This window comes from Linepithema humile, chromosome 1 (genome assembly GCF_040581485.1).
Source record: "Linepithema humile isolate Giens D197 chromosome 1, Lhum_UNIL_v1.0, whole genome shotgun sequence".
NCBI classification, from domain to species: domain Eukaryota; kingdom Metazoa; phylum Arthropoda; class Insecta; order Hymenoptera; family Formicidae; genus Linepithema; species Linepithema humile.
This window is the reverse complement of record NC_090128.1, coordinates 35,670,714-35,684,792: the sequence shown is the minus strand read 5'-3', so window position 1 is coordinate 35,684,792 and position 14,079 is coordinate 35,670,714. Positions and strand designations below refer to the sequence as shown.

The 14,079-nt window shown below is 26.7% G+C and overlaps 2 protein-coding genes across 7 annotated transcripts; both read right to left on the bottom strand.

Moving 5' to 3' along the window:
* Positions 1–4,499: 4,499 nt before the first annotated feature.
* Positions 4,500–9,656, bottom strand: LOC136999935 (protein lap1-like). Of its 4 annotated transcripts, none has more exons than XR_010890229.1 (7): positions 9,018–9,655; positions 8,297–8,437; positions 7,948–8,172; positions 7,261–7,559; positions 6,967–7,194; positions 6,534–6,838; positions 4,500–6,425 (listed from the first exon to the last, which is right to left on the bottom strand). XR_010890229.1 is itself a non-coding variant. In XM_067355123.1 (7 exons), exons 2-7 carry the CDS (start codon positions 8,336–8,338, stop codon positions 6,164–6,166), a joined length of 1,287 nt encoding a protein of 428 aa, XP_067211224.1. In that variant the 5' UTR covers positions 8,339–8,437; positions 9,006–9,656; the 3' UTR covers positions 4,500–6,163. The 4 variants fall into 4 exon arrangements, 2 of the variants coding, with proteins under 2 accessions (XP_067211224.1, XP_067211221.1); XR_010890228.1 differs by having other exon boundaries at positions 6,967–7,245; positions 7,335–7,559; XM_067355123.1 differs by having other exon boundaries at positions 7,335–7,559; positions 9,006–9,656.
* A 127-nt stretch (positions 9,657–9,783) lies between these two features.
* On the bottom strand, positions 9,784–13,852 carry LOC136999934 (leucine-rich repeat-containing protein 1-like). 3 transcript variants are annotated; one of them, XM_067355113.1, is made up of 6 exons: positions 13,206–13,852; positions 12,441–12,755; positions 12,074–12,298; positions 11,512–11,739; positions 11,049–11,386; positions 9,784–10,936 (listed from the first exon to the last, which is right to left on the bottom strand). In XM_067355113.1, the coding sequence occupies exons 2-6, from the start codon at positions 12,699–12,701 to the stop codon at positions 10,699–10,701; spliced, it is 1,290 nt and encodes a 429-aa protein (XP_067211214.1). In that variant the 5' UTR covers positions 12,702–12,755; positions 13,206–13,852; the 3' UTR covers positions 9,784–10,698. The 3 variants fall into 3 exon arrangements, with proteins under 3 accessions (XP_067211214.1, XP_067211211.1, XP_067211202.1); XM_067355110.1 differs by having other exon boundaries at positions 9,785–10,936; positions 12,441–12,766; positions 13,194–13,852; XM_067355101.1 differs by having other exon boundaries at positions 9,785–10,936; positions 12,441–12,766.
* Between the last annotated feature and the right edge of the window lie 227 nt (positions 13,853–14,079).

Here is a 14,079-nt window from a genome sequence, read left to right as displayed (position 1 = left end):
TAAAAACAAAATACAGTCAAACTCTATATTTTTTTTTCTAAATTTCTTTCTTTTCTTATTTTTTCTTCGTACTATTTTCTTACTATTTTATATTGGCCTAACCGCATAACGATGTTAAAACAAATCAAAGAAAAATAAAAAAATATGAAATAAATTTTTATATTTATTAATAATATTAGACAAAAGTTGCAAGTAAAGATAAGTATATTACATGGCTATAACGAAGATGACTATAATATTAAAACATTAAATGAGCTAAGAAAGACCATCAACTTGCAAGAACAATCAGAAGATACCGTCACATCTGAAATTTTCTATAAATGGAAGAGCTTTATCGATGCACAAATGGCAAATTTATATACGTTTCTTATAGTCTTTATTATAGTCTTTCTTATAGTCTTATTAAAGTCTAATTATGATTTTTCAATTAGAAAGTTTTTTGTGATATAGTATTTGAGGATGTTCTTCTTTGTCAGTAAGTATCATGATATGAAAATTATATCAGCTATCTTAGCAAGCAAAATGTTAGCAATGTTGGTAGATTGACAGTAAATTTGATCAAATGTGTTGTCAATACTAACATTTTGCTTAGTGAATATTATTGAAATATTAATACTTATGTATATGTACGCATATACAATAGATATCATAATATGTGTATGTACCAACGAAAAATTTATATGGATTTTGAACATCTACTTGAATTCAAACAGAATAATAGGCATTTATTTTATCAGATTATAAATAATTTTCACAATCAATATTATTCTTACTGCTTTTGTTTTTCTCATAAGTTCACTTTAACATCAAGAGACACGGTAGTGTCTCGCGCCAAGTTCACGCGCAGCGCAAGACCGACCGTGTATCTTTACGCGAGCACATGAGCTGATAGGAGTCGAGATTTTCATATCTCAATAATGCGTGGACCGATCGAATTTATAATAGGCTCAATCGATAGAGCACATGCGATTTACATAATAAAAGTATCTTTACTTTTTTTGTACATGCTTTCTAAAAAAATATATTAATTGCCAAAGTTTGCCAAAGTCGAAATATGCCGAAATCTATGTAAGTCTTGGTCGTCGTCGTCGTCTGTTCGTCATCCTTCTCTAATATATAAGTTTTTCCTTTGTCAACTAGAAGCATCAAAATGCGACATGGTTGTCCTTTTCTACATCCCGTGAAATGTCGATTCCCGCATAAGAGCGTCTTTTTTCTTTCCTTTCTTTTTCTAAAAGATGTCTGTTCTTTTCCAACATGGCGGCGCTCAGACCTGTCAGCTCGCAGCTTTGATGATACTAATCACATTGATATAATTAATATCGGTCGTAAAATGTATATGTAACGTGTTGTGGAGACGAATAGAGATAGTGTATATCAAAATAATAGTATTCTTTATAAAAAAATTTTCTCGTCTTGAAGTGCAGAAGTGTAGCAACACACATGCTGACAACACTCTTAAAGGGAACGTTCGCAAGTGTCCCCTCCCGATTTGATTCTCCTTGAAATATGTTGTAAAACATACAATTTGAGAAGACACGTATTTTTTTATAGCGGCCCTAACTCAAATTTAAAGGGTGAAACACCCTTTTGAAAAAAACGAGTTTTTTCTTTGTGTGTAACTATCGCCAAAACCGTAGGAGATATAAAAAAATGTTTCAAGTAGAAGTTGTATGGCTTGTAATGGGCTTTATAACTGTGTAGTTGGATTTTCAAAAAAATGTAATTTTTTTTAATTTACTCTTACCCCTTGGTATTATTTTTTCGAATTTCAAAATTTTTGTAATGACAAAAGTTGTAGCATTTTTTACGCTGAATTCAACCATATATGATTTTATTATGTTCCGAAATCGCATCTTTCAAAAATAAGTCATCAGTATCATATTATATGCGTCGCGCTGCATGACGCATTGTTTATACCGCACTTGTGTTGCGCAATAGTCGTTAAATAAATATAAAAATGACATGTTATCACATATTTAAGGAAGAAAAGTTAACTAAAATTGTTGCTAAAGCATCCCTTCCACATTACACTCTTATAGATAATCGCTGCATTTCGTATGCAGCGCGTTGTCATATACAAGTTAGTTATCAGCGCATATTACACTTTGAAGTTTTGCTTGCAGTGACCACAGGAAAATAATTTATGAAACGAAAACAGTGAATGAATCAATCTATTCAACATATATCCACCCTGACTCTACTCTCTTGGCCCGACTTGACTGACAATGAATAAAATTCTGTACATACTCTTTTTCAATAATTTTAATATACTGCGATATATTCTACATACTATTACATTCTATTAAATTATTACGATTTTTTTAAACTATGGTATATAAAATCTTGAAATATAAAATGTATATTATAAGTATAATTATAATATATTGATACAATAAATAAGCTTTTATATATATATAAGCTTATTTATATATATTATAATTATACTTATAATATACATTTTATATACCATAGTTTAAAAAAATCGTAGTAATTTAGTGGAATGTAATAGCATGTAGAATTACAGTATATTAAAATTATTGAAAAAGAGTAAACTGTACAGAATTTTATATTTTATTTCATTCTCAGTCAAGTCGGGCCAAGAAGGTAGAGTCAGGGTAGATATATGTTGAATAGATTAATTCATTCACTGTTTTCGTTTCATAAATTATTTTCCCGTGGTCACTGCAAGCAAAACTTCAAAGTGTAATATGCGCTGATAGCTAACTTGCATATAACAACGCGCTGCGCACGAAATGCAGCGATTATCTATAAGAGTGTAATGTGAAAGAGATGCTTTAGCAACAATTTTAGTTAACTTTTCTTTCTCAAATATAAATTAACATGTCATTTTTATATTTATTTTGCGACTATGCACAACACAAGTGCGGTATAAACGGTCATGCAGCGCGACGCATATAATGTGATATTGATGACTCATTTTTGAAAGATGTGATTTCGAAACATAATAAAATCATATATGGTTGAATTCAGCGTAAAAAATGCTACAACTTTTGTCATTACAAAAATTTTGAAATTCGAAAAAATAATAACAAGGGGTGGGGGTAAATTAAAAAAAATTTCATTTTTTGAAAATTTAACTACACAGTTATAAAGTCCATTACAAGCCATACAACTTCTATTTGAAATATTTTTTTATCTCCTACGGTTTTGGCGATAGTTACACACAAAGAAAAAAACCGTTTTTTTTTCAAAGAAGTGTTTGATCCCTTAAATTTGAGTTAGGGCCGCTATAAAAAAATACGTGTCTCCTCAAATTGTATGTTTTACAACATATTTCAAGGAGAATCAAATCGGGGGAGGGGACACTTGTGAACGTTCCCTTGTTAGTATTCTGTAGTTAGTGGACAGAAAGTGTACTTTGTGCACATTGGTGGAATCGGCAGGTATGTAATGTTTATAGAGAAGAAATGTCTAACACTTGGATTGAAGCTGACGATACGCTAATTAAAAAAAGACAATGGTCTAGAGGTGCTAAAGATGTTTTTGTCATTCTTACAGAAATTTGATCAAAAGTAATCTGTTTTTATATATGAAAAAAACGCAATAACTTAGAAATACAGATAGTTTTTTATAACCTTTTTATGATCACTAATAATTTTCTTATAAAACATGTTGTACAATATAAAAAAAAATTATTAGGTTTGTATAAATTAAGATTTCTATAATCAAAAAGAGGATCGTCGTATTGAAAATATGACGGGAGTGATGGTGGGATATTATTACCATTATTTTTACTAAAAAAAAAGAATCATATTTATTAAAATTATTTTTACTAAAAAAAAGAAATGATATCTCACAAAAAACCTTTTTTTTAAAAAAAGGTAAAAAAAGGGCGCCAAGTACACGCCTTGTTATATTAAAAAAAAGTTTTCCTCATAAAAAAACCTTTCCAAAAAATTGTTTTTTTAAAAAAAGTTTTCCTCATAAAAAACCTTTTCAAAGAACTGTACTTTCAAAAATATATTATATTAAAAAAAGTTTTTCTCACAAAAAACCTTTCCAAAAAAATTGTACTTTTAAAAAAAGTTGTATATATTAAATAAAAATTTGCTACATATTCTGTCTATAAAAGAGGTGATATCAGAAAATGACGCCAAGTTTAAATAAAGAACCTTTCAAAAAAAGTTGCATGTATATCTAATTATTTATTTAAAAATGATATTTATGTTTATATCTAGTTAATTATCTAATTAATTCTTCTTAAGTATACTTTTTAAAATAATTGCATCTGTATCTAGTTATTTTTTTTATATCTGTATCTAGTTAAATAAAAAAATTTTTCAAATTTAATCAAAATAAAAAAATATTACAAAATTTCGCAAAAAACTTGGCGCTGCTATAAAATAGCCTTAAAATATTATTATACATCTTAAAATATTATAGAGCAATGAAGGCTATTAAAATATTATTATACATCTTAAAATATTATAGAGCAATGAAGGCTATTTTATAGCAGCGCCAAGTTTTTTGCGAAATTTTGTAATATTTTTTTATTTTGATTAAATTTGAAAAATTTTTTTATTTAACTAGATACAGATATAAAAAAAAATAACTAGATACAGATGCAATTATTTTAAAAAGTATACTTAAGAAGAATTAATTAGATAATTAACTAGATATAAACATAAATATCATTTTTAAATAAATAATTAGATATACATGCAACTTTTTTTGAAAGGTTCTTTATTTAAACTTGGCGTCATTTTCTGATATCACCTCTTTTATAGACAGAATATGTAGCAAATTTTTATTTAATATATACAACTTTTTTTAAAAGTACAATTTTTTTGGAAAGGTTTTTTGTGAGAAAAACTTTTTTTTAATATAATATATTTTTGAAAGTACAGTTCTTTGAAAAGGTTTTTTATGAGGAAAACTTTTTTTAAAAAAACAATTTTTTGGAAAGGTTTTTTTATGAGGAAAACTTTTTTTTAATATAACAAGGCGTGTACTTGGCGCCCTTTTTTTACCTTTTTTTAAAAAAAAGGTTTTTTGTGATTATTATAACGTCATAAAAGTATCATCATAATACGTGTCAAAGTTTTATAATATTCAAACCAAATTAGTTTTTATGTAAACGTTTTTAATTTTAAAACCTGAGAATAGAGAACAACAAACGATTTTTATATGTTGCTCTTGTCATTATATTCTGTATAAAATCGCAGAAAATACATAATTTCGCAGAGTTGTGTGAAATAATACGCTCATTTATGTGAGCTCACCACACGGCCGCATTTATCATAAGGCGCATTAGGTGCAAGCTGGAGCCTCATTTTGAAATCTTACTCCTCACTAATAACAATATAAAAAACAGCCTAGTTATAGTTGCAAAATAAAATACTTTTAAATATTAAATTCAATATAAAAAAAATATTAAATTTAATATTAAATTCAATATAAAAACTAGAGGCCGCTGAAAAATTTGTAAGCGGTAATTGTTTATTAAATTTCGTCTTTTTGCATCATGTAATGCATGTTGACTTTTATTTTCAATAAACACTTAAAAAAAATGCGTATGAACTTGATTAACTTAAATAGACTTGTTCTTTTGAGGCCTCATAATGATGATGCGCCTAGGGCCTCCAAAAGTATAAATGTGGCCCTGTGAGTTATAAAGGTTTGAGTAAATAAAATCGAAAAGTCTCAATATTTCTTGTAAGACTATTATGATTAAAGAATCTTGAAAAGCTTAAAAGTTTTAAAAGTCTTAATGTCTTCAATATCTTGAATGATATCAATGTGAAATATTTTTCGTAAATTATCACACGTTCATATGCACAATACTCATATACACAAACACACATAAATATAAATTTAAAACTTTCATGCTTTTAAGATTTGTCAAACTTCTTAATTAAAACAGTCAAGATGTTTTAATCTTTAATCTAAATTTTTAATCTTTAGTCATTCTTGGCTTGCTTAAAAATTTGCAAGTAAGTCTTGAAATCACATTATTAAATAAATGCATATATAATTTTGTGTTTTAGAATGAATACAAAAATAATAATATCGACGAAGATCAATAAATTATATGTATACTCGTCAAAGAATATAAAAAATTCAAAAGTTTTCAAATCGGTCATATCAGATATTTATATATCAGTTACATTTTGTTGTTGTGAATTTTAAGTCTAATAAATTAATCATGCCTTCTTAAATCCATATCAGCTATTATTTCAGCACATTCTGATGAACAAGCATAACATTCAAACCATGCATTGGAAATATTTTCTGATACACTAAATTTAACATTCAGCATTGAAACATACTCATAAAAATTTATGAAGCGCTTTTCATAATAACGAAAACATGGAGTTTCACATAAGAAGCAATATCTTTTATCATCCAAATATCTGACCAATACTTTATTACGTTTGTATAATACGTTTGTGTAATTCCATCTATAATCGTCAAAATTATTAAAAATATTGAAATAATTTTGACTTATACACTATTTTTCAAGAGTCAAATTAAATATAATTAAAAACATCTAAATAATAGCAACAAACCCAGATTTCAGGATAACGTCAGCTGAATATTCCATAAGACTTAGCACTTCAAAACTCGTAGACATCGTAGGCAAATCATCATCACTATCGTCATCTAAATTAAATGGATTCCCATCAACATTTATATGCACCCGTAAATATGCCACACTTCCTGGTAAATATAACAAATCATTGTCGGACAAATCAAGAATGCTTAATTTTTTTAAATTTGCGAGATTTTGTGGTAAACATTTTAAGTTATTGCAAACAAGTTTTAAATGAGTTAAAGCATTTAGTTTTCCAATTTGTGGCGGTAATTCCGTTAACTAGAAATAATTAATAATTTTATAATTTATTAGTAGATAATAAATAGGATAAACTAACCTTTTTATTTTCTTATAACAATTTTAGTTCTCTTTATGATGTTTCGATGAATAAATAGTGCAAGTCTTACCAGATTGTCCGACAGATATAATTCTGACAATTTATTTCTGACTTCAGTTTGCTCTAGCCATTCCCACGTATTGTGATCCGATTTTCCAAGGTGATTAGAAGTGAGATTAAGATATATAAGTTGAGGCAAAGTACCTAACTCTTTTGGTAAAAACTCAATTTTGTTTCTGCTTACGTCTAACAATTGTAGATTTTTAAAACACGTAATTTGTAATGGAAATTCAGTCAACTATGTATAATAGTACATTGTTAGTGTCTCAATAAACGGTCTCAGTAAATTCTATTAGAGTTATACCTTTTATTTTTAAATAGCAATTTATTTAACCAGTTGAAATAATAAAATGCCAGTAATTAAACAGCACAACTTACAAAATTGCCACATATGTCTAAGTGTGATAAATTATCTCTAATGGGCATTTCTAACCATTCCCATGTAGAATGTTGACATGTTCCGAGCAAATTATCCATTAAATCAAGTACTATCAGTTGAGATAAAATACCAAATTCTTTTGGTATGAACTTGATCTTATTTTTAAATAAGTATAAGAATTGTAAATTTTTCAAACAAATAATTTGTAATGGTATTACAGTAATCTATAAACAATGTTAATTTATTAATAACGGTTAATAGTAACTGTAATTTTATTAAATACAATATAATAAAAGAACATTAAAAGTTGTTGCAGGATGTTAGTGCAAAACTTTTAATTTTTCTTAAAAAAATTAATTAGTCTACATGAGACAGTTAAATTGTACACCGATCTCAGATCGAGATACATAAAGCGTACGAAAAGTGAAGTACATTGTTCTCACATATGGAGAATCATAATGTACTGATAGGAATTATTGGAAAGAAAAGAAGAGAGAGAAAAGATATCAGGGTGCGAGTGGCTGTAATTGTATTGCTTTTGTTTCTAAAAAAAAAATTTTCTTTTTGTTAGTTAATATCATGATATTTTAGTAATTCGATATTATAACTTACATAATTATGACTTAAGTTGAGTTCTCTTAAACTATTTCTAATGGGAGCTTGCATTAACCATTCCCATGCAGATTGATTAGATCTTCCAAGATCATTATTCGATAAATCAAGTTCCAAAAGAGGCAAATTACCAAACTCTTTTGGTAAGGAACTGATTCTCAAACTTGTCATATATAAATTTGTGAGATTTTTCAAACATGTGATTTGTAAAGGTAATTCAGGTAGCTGTAAATAACAAAATAATTCAAGAACATAACGATAAATGGTGGATACGTAAAGTAACTTTTTCATTTTCTGTTAATTAGTGGTTAATATCATAACATTTGAGTAAATAGATAGTGTAACTTACGTCATAATGCATTATTTTCAATGATTTCAAATTATTTCTCATAGAATCTTGCTCTAACCATTCCCATGCAGATTGAGTAGTATTCACGACATAATTACTGGATAATGTAATCTTTTGTAGATGATGTAATGTACCGAACTCCTTTGGCAAAAAATCAAACTTACATTTATGTAAAGTTACATTTACTAGATTCCGAAGCGTATGCATTGTCAAAGAATAGTACAAAAGACAGTATGAAGATTCTTCTTCAAACCTCCATCTTTTTATAGTCAAATCTTCATGAAATGTTATTTTTCTTTTCTGAACGATATCTTTATTCTGCATCATTGTAAAAATCTAATGCAATTCAAAGTTGATAGATATATGCATTTTAAAATATCAAGTGTTGTGTCATACTAAAACACTCTTTCTCGAAATTGAAGTTATAGATATTATTCAAACAAAGTTACATATTTTGAATTTTACTTAAAAAAATGTTATTATTCTTTACAAATAAATAATTTCTATACATTTCTACTGTTTCTATTCATAATCTCAAAAAATTTATAAAGAAAATGTTACTTTAATATGTCTTTTTTATATGAAAAATATCTATAAAGTATAAATGTCGCTATGATATAGAAGATGTTATAAAATGTATGTTGAAATTAATTTAACTCCTATAAATTTATTATTTTATGCAATAAAAATAATTCTGAATTAAACGTACGGTGAATATTACCTCGTTCCTTCTCTTATGTTGAAAGCGGTTTGTGAACGATAAAAATGCGAATTTTTAGACGTAGTTATATGTTTCATGTGACGGTTGCTAAATGTACTGCTCTGTTACATACGTCCAAGCTGCTATACATAAAGTCAATGATGTTTATTATTTCGTGCGTTGATGTGGGGAAAATCGTACGCGCTTTTGCCAAACGTTACATAAAATTGGAATCCGTCGAAGTAAACGATTTCTATATTGCAGAATTGACATATAATTTGTGAATTAGAAAGAATTATTATTTAATTAAAGAAAAATTTTTTTATGATAGCGAATAAAAGAGTTTATCTTGTTATGCATCGCGGTGTGTTTCTATTTTAATTTTCAACAGAAAAATTTCTAAGAGTATCAAGATGGCAATATAGAGATGATCCATCAAAAAAGTCATTTTCGTCTATTAATACTTTATCTATGTTGCGCAAATCATAAACAGTCTTGTATAGCTTAATTGTATGTCCACCTGTATGTATTACCAACGACAATATTTAATAATTTCTTCAATAAATATATAAAAAATTACAACAAAAATTTTTTCCCTATAAAAATATATTACAATAAGAAAAGACAAAAAAGGAGAGAGAAAGAGAGAGAGAGAGAGAGAGAGAGAAAGAGAGAGAGAGAGAGAGAGAGAAAGAGAGAGAGAGAGAGAGAGAGAGAGAGAGAGAGCAAGAGAGAGAGAAAGAGAGAAAGCATAATAAAAAACTTGTAAATATAAAAATTTGTTATGTAAACATATTTATATGTAAAAAAAATTTATTAATTTTCTCCATTAGCACACTTGGTTTTGTTGAAGTGTAAAAATTAAAATTACAAAATTATTATTTAGTTTTCTAATAAATATATTCTTAATGTCACAAAGCGATGCATATCATATGTACTTTAAATTCATGAAAAATATTGTAGTTAATATTAAGCCTTAGAAATATGTCGATTAAACGTATTAATATTTTATTTTTACTAATCACTCATGTGTATAAAAAAAAAGATACATATACTTAGTGAAGCATAAAAATCGTGCAAAAATATCTTGAGTTAAAGGCTTGAGTCAAGAAAATCAAAAAGGTTCAAATACATTTTGTAAGACTGTTATAATAAAAAAATTTTGAAAATCTTAAAAATTTTGATAGCCTCAATGTGTCTGGAATGCCTTGAGTGGTATAAATGTGTGACATATTTTACATAATTTAACACATATACATACCACAGACACATGTATATATACAATATACATACACACACATATGTATATGTATATATACACACACATACAAACATATGTATACAAATTCAATACTTTAAAGCTATAAAGATTTTTCAAAATTTTCAATAAAAACAGTTTGCAGGATGTTTTAAGATTTTTGACTTTTAAACATTCTTGATTTGATTAAAAATTTGCAAGTACGAATCTATTTGTGGTAGTGATAATATATCGTATTACTAAATATATACATAATTTTGTGTTTTAAAATATATACAAAAATAATAATATCGACAATTATCGATAAATTATATGTATACTCGTCAAAGAATGTATAAAATTCAAAAGTTTTAAAATCGGTCATATCAGATATTTTTATACAAGTTACATTCTGTTGTAAATTGTAAGTCTAATAATTTAATCATGTATTCTTAATTCTATAATTTAGAATAACCTTAACCTTTCAGCACAATTTGATGAACAAACATAACATTCAAAACTTGCATTCATGATATTTCGAGATGCATTTAATTGAAAACCCCATATGAAACAATAATTAAGATAATTTACAAAAAACTTATCATAATAACGAAAACATGGATTATTACAAATAAAGCAATGTCTTTTATTATCCATATATTTGACCATTTCTTCAGATAATTCATCATTTGTATAATCCAATCTATAATCGACAAAATTATTAAAAATATTGAAATAATTTTGATTTACACAGTATTTTTCAAGAGTCAAGTTAAATATAATTAAAAACATCAAAAAAAAAAATAGCAACAAACCCATTTTCCAGAATAACTTCAGCTGAACAATCCACAAGACTTGGCACTTCCAAATACGCAGTAAAATCATCACCACTATCATCATCACTATCATCATTACTATCGTCATCATTATCACCAATTATTATTAAATTAAATGGATTCCCATCAACACTTATAGTCGCCGATAAATGTGCTATATTTCCTGGTAAATATAACAACTTATTGTCCAACAAATCAAGAAATATTAAATTTCTTAGATTTGCGAGACTTTGTGGTAAACATTTTAACTTATTGTTAGTAAGTAATAAAATAGTTAAAGCATTTAGTTTTCCAATTTGTGGTGGTAATTCCGTTAACTAGAAATAATTAATAATTTTATAATTTATTAGTAGATCATAAATATAAACTAATCTTTTTATTTTCTTATAATAATTTTGGTTCTTTTTATGATGTTTTGATAAATAAATAGTGCAAGTCTTACCAGATTGTCCGACAGACATAAATCTGACAATTTATTTCTGACTTCAGTTTGCTCTAGCCATTCCCACGCTTTGCGATTAGACTTTCCAAGGTGATTAGAAGAAAGATTAAGATACATAAGATTCGGCAAAGTACCTAACTCTTTTGGTAAAAAATCAATTTTGTTTCTTCTTACGTCTAACAATTGTAGATTTTTTAAACACGTAATTTGTAATGGAAATTTAGTGATCTATACGGAGAAAATTTTATATTAAAAATTACTATGTACGGTAGTAGCCGCGGATCATGAAGAAATTATAAAAGATTTTACTATGTTTTTTACATGTGAAACATAGGAGTAATTTTCGATCCGCGGTTATTGCCGTACAGAGTAATTTTTGATATAAAATTTTCTGCGTGTACAAATAAAATCAGTTTATTAATATAATGGTTGACTTTTTATGCGTTGTCAATAAAAAGTATATGCAATTTAAATGTTTCATTTTTAAGAAAATTTTTTAAGAATAATTTTATTTTTGTTAGGTAATATCATGATATTTTAGTAATTTGATATTACAACTTACATAATTATGACTTATGTCAAGTCTTTTTAAATTATTTCTAATGGGAGCTTGCATTAACCATTCCCATGCAGATTGTTTAGATCTTCCAAGATTATTATATGATAAATCAAGATCCAAAAGAGGCAAATTACCAAACTCTTTTGGTAAAGAACTAATTCTCAAACATGTCATATATAATTTTGTGAGATTTTTCAAACATGTGATTTGTAAAGGTAATTCAGGTAGCTATAAATAACAAAATAAATCAAAAACATAACGATAAATGGTGGAAACGTAAAGTAACTTTTTCATTTTTTAAATAAAAACTTTATTCTGTTAATTAGTAGTTAATCTCATAATATCTGAGTAAGTAGATAGTATAACTTACGTCATAATGCATTATTTTCAATGATTTCAAATTATTTCTCATAGAATCATGCTCTAACCATTCCCATGCAGATTGAGTAGTATTCACGACATAATTACTGGATAATGTAATCTCTTGTAGATGATGTAATGTACCGAACTCTTTTGGCAAGAAATTAAACTTACATTCATGTAAAGTTACATGTACTAGATTCCGAAAAGGTGTATGTATTGTCAAAGGATAGTACAAAGCATAGTTCAAAGATTCTCTTGCAACCATCATTCTTATTTTTTTCTTCTTTAAAACTATATGAAATTTTATTTTACTTGATGTTTTCTGAAAAATACCTTTTGCATTTCGCATTATTGTAAAAATCTAATGCAATTCAAAATTGAAATGGGTTGGATATTATATGCATTTTTAAATATCAAGTGTTGTGTTATACTAGAACAATCATTCTGGAAAGTGTAGTTATAGATATTATTTGATCGAACAAAGTTATGTACTCTGAATTTTGCTTAAAGAAATTCTATTATTTTTGACATATAAATAATTTATGTACATTTCTACCTGGTCTATTCATAATCTCAAAAGAATCGTAAAGAAAATATTACTTTAATATGTGTTTTCAAAATGAAAAAGATCTACAAAGTATAAATGTGTGTGTGTGTGTCTCAATGATATAGAAAATGTTATAAAATGTATGTTGAAATTAATTTAACTCCTATAAATTTATTATTTTATGCAATAAAAATAATTCTGAATTAAACGTACGGTGAATATTACCTCGTTCCTTCTCTTATGTTGAAAGCGGTTTGTGAACGATAAAAATGCGAATTGTCAAACGTGGTTATATGTTTCATGTGACGGTTGCTCTGTTACATACGTCCAAGCTGCTATACATAAAGTCAATGATGTTTATTATTTCGTATGTTGATGTGGGGAAAATCATACGCGCTTTTGCCAAACGTTACATAAAATTGGAATCCGTCGAAGTAAACGATATCTATATTGCAGGATTGACATATAATTTGTGAATTAGAAAGAATTATTATTTAATTAAAAAAAAATTTTTTTATGATAGCGAATAAAAGAGTTTATCTTGTTATGCATTGCGGCGCGTTTTTATTTTAATATTTCAACAGAAAAATTTCTAAGAGTATCAAGACGGCAATATAGAGATAATGTATCAAAAAAGTCATTTTCGTCTATTAATACTTTATCTATGTTGTGTAAATCATAAACAATCTTGTATAGCTTAATTATATGTCCAACTGTATGTATTACCAACGACAATATTTAATAATTTCTTGAATAAATATATAAAAAATGACAACAACAAAACATTTTTTCCTATAAAAATATATTGCAATAAGAAAAGACAAAAAGAGGAGAAAGAAAAAAGAGAGAGAGAGAGAAAGAGAGAGAGAGAGAAAAACATGATAAAAAAACCTGTAAACATAAATAAATGTTATGTAAACATACTTATATGTAAAAAAAAATTTATTAATATACTCTATTAGCACACTTGGCTTTGTTAAAGTGCAAAAATTAGAATAATAAAACCATTACTGTTTTCTAAGAAATATATTCTTCATGTCACAAAACGATATCATATGTATTTTAATTTCATGAAAAATATTGCACTTAATATTACGCC

Coding starts and splice junctions, on each gene's coding strand:
- LOC136999935 (XM_067355123.1), bottom strand. CDS start 8,338: ATGAGAAATAATTTGAAATCATTGAAAATAATGCATTATGAC. Junction 8,173..8,296: donor TGAAAATAATGCATTATGAC/GTAAGTTACACT, acceptor TGTTATTTACAG/CTACCTGAATTACCTTTACA. Junction 7,560..7,947: donor TCAACTTAAGTCATAATTAT/GTAAGTTATAAT, acceptor CATTGTTTATAG/ATTACTGTAATACCATTACA.
- LOC136999934 (XM_067355113.1), bottom strand. CDS start 12,701: ATGATGGTTGCAAGAGAATCTTTGAACTATGCTTTGTACTATCCTTTG. Junction 12,299..12,440: donor TGAAAATAATGCATTATGAC/GTAAGTTATACT, acceptor TGTTATTTATAG/CTACCTGAATTACCTTTACA. Junction 11,740..12,073: donor TTGACATAAGTCATAATTAT/GTAAGTTGTAAT, acceptor TTCTCCGTATAG/ATCACTAAATTTCCATTACA.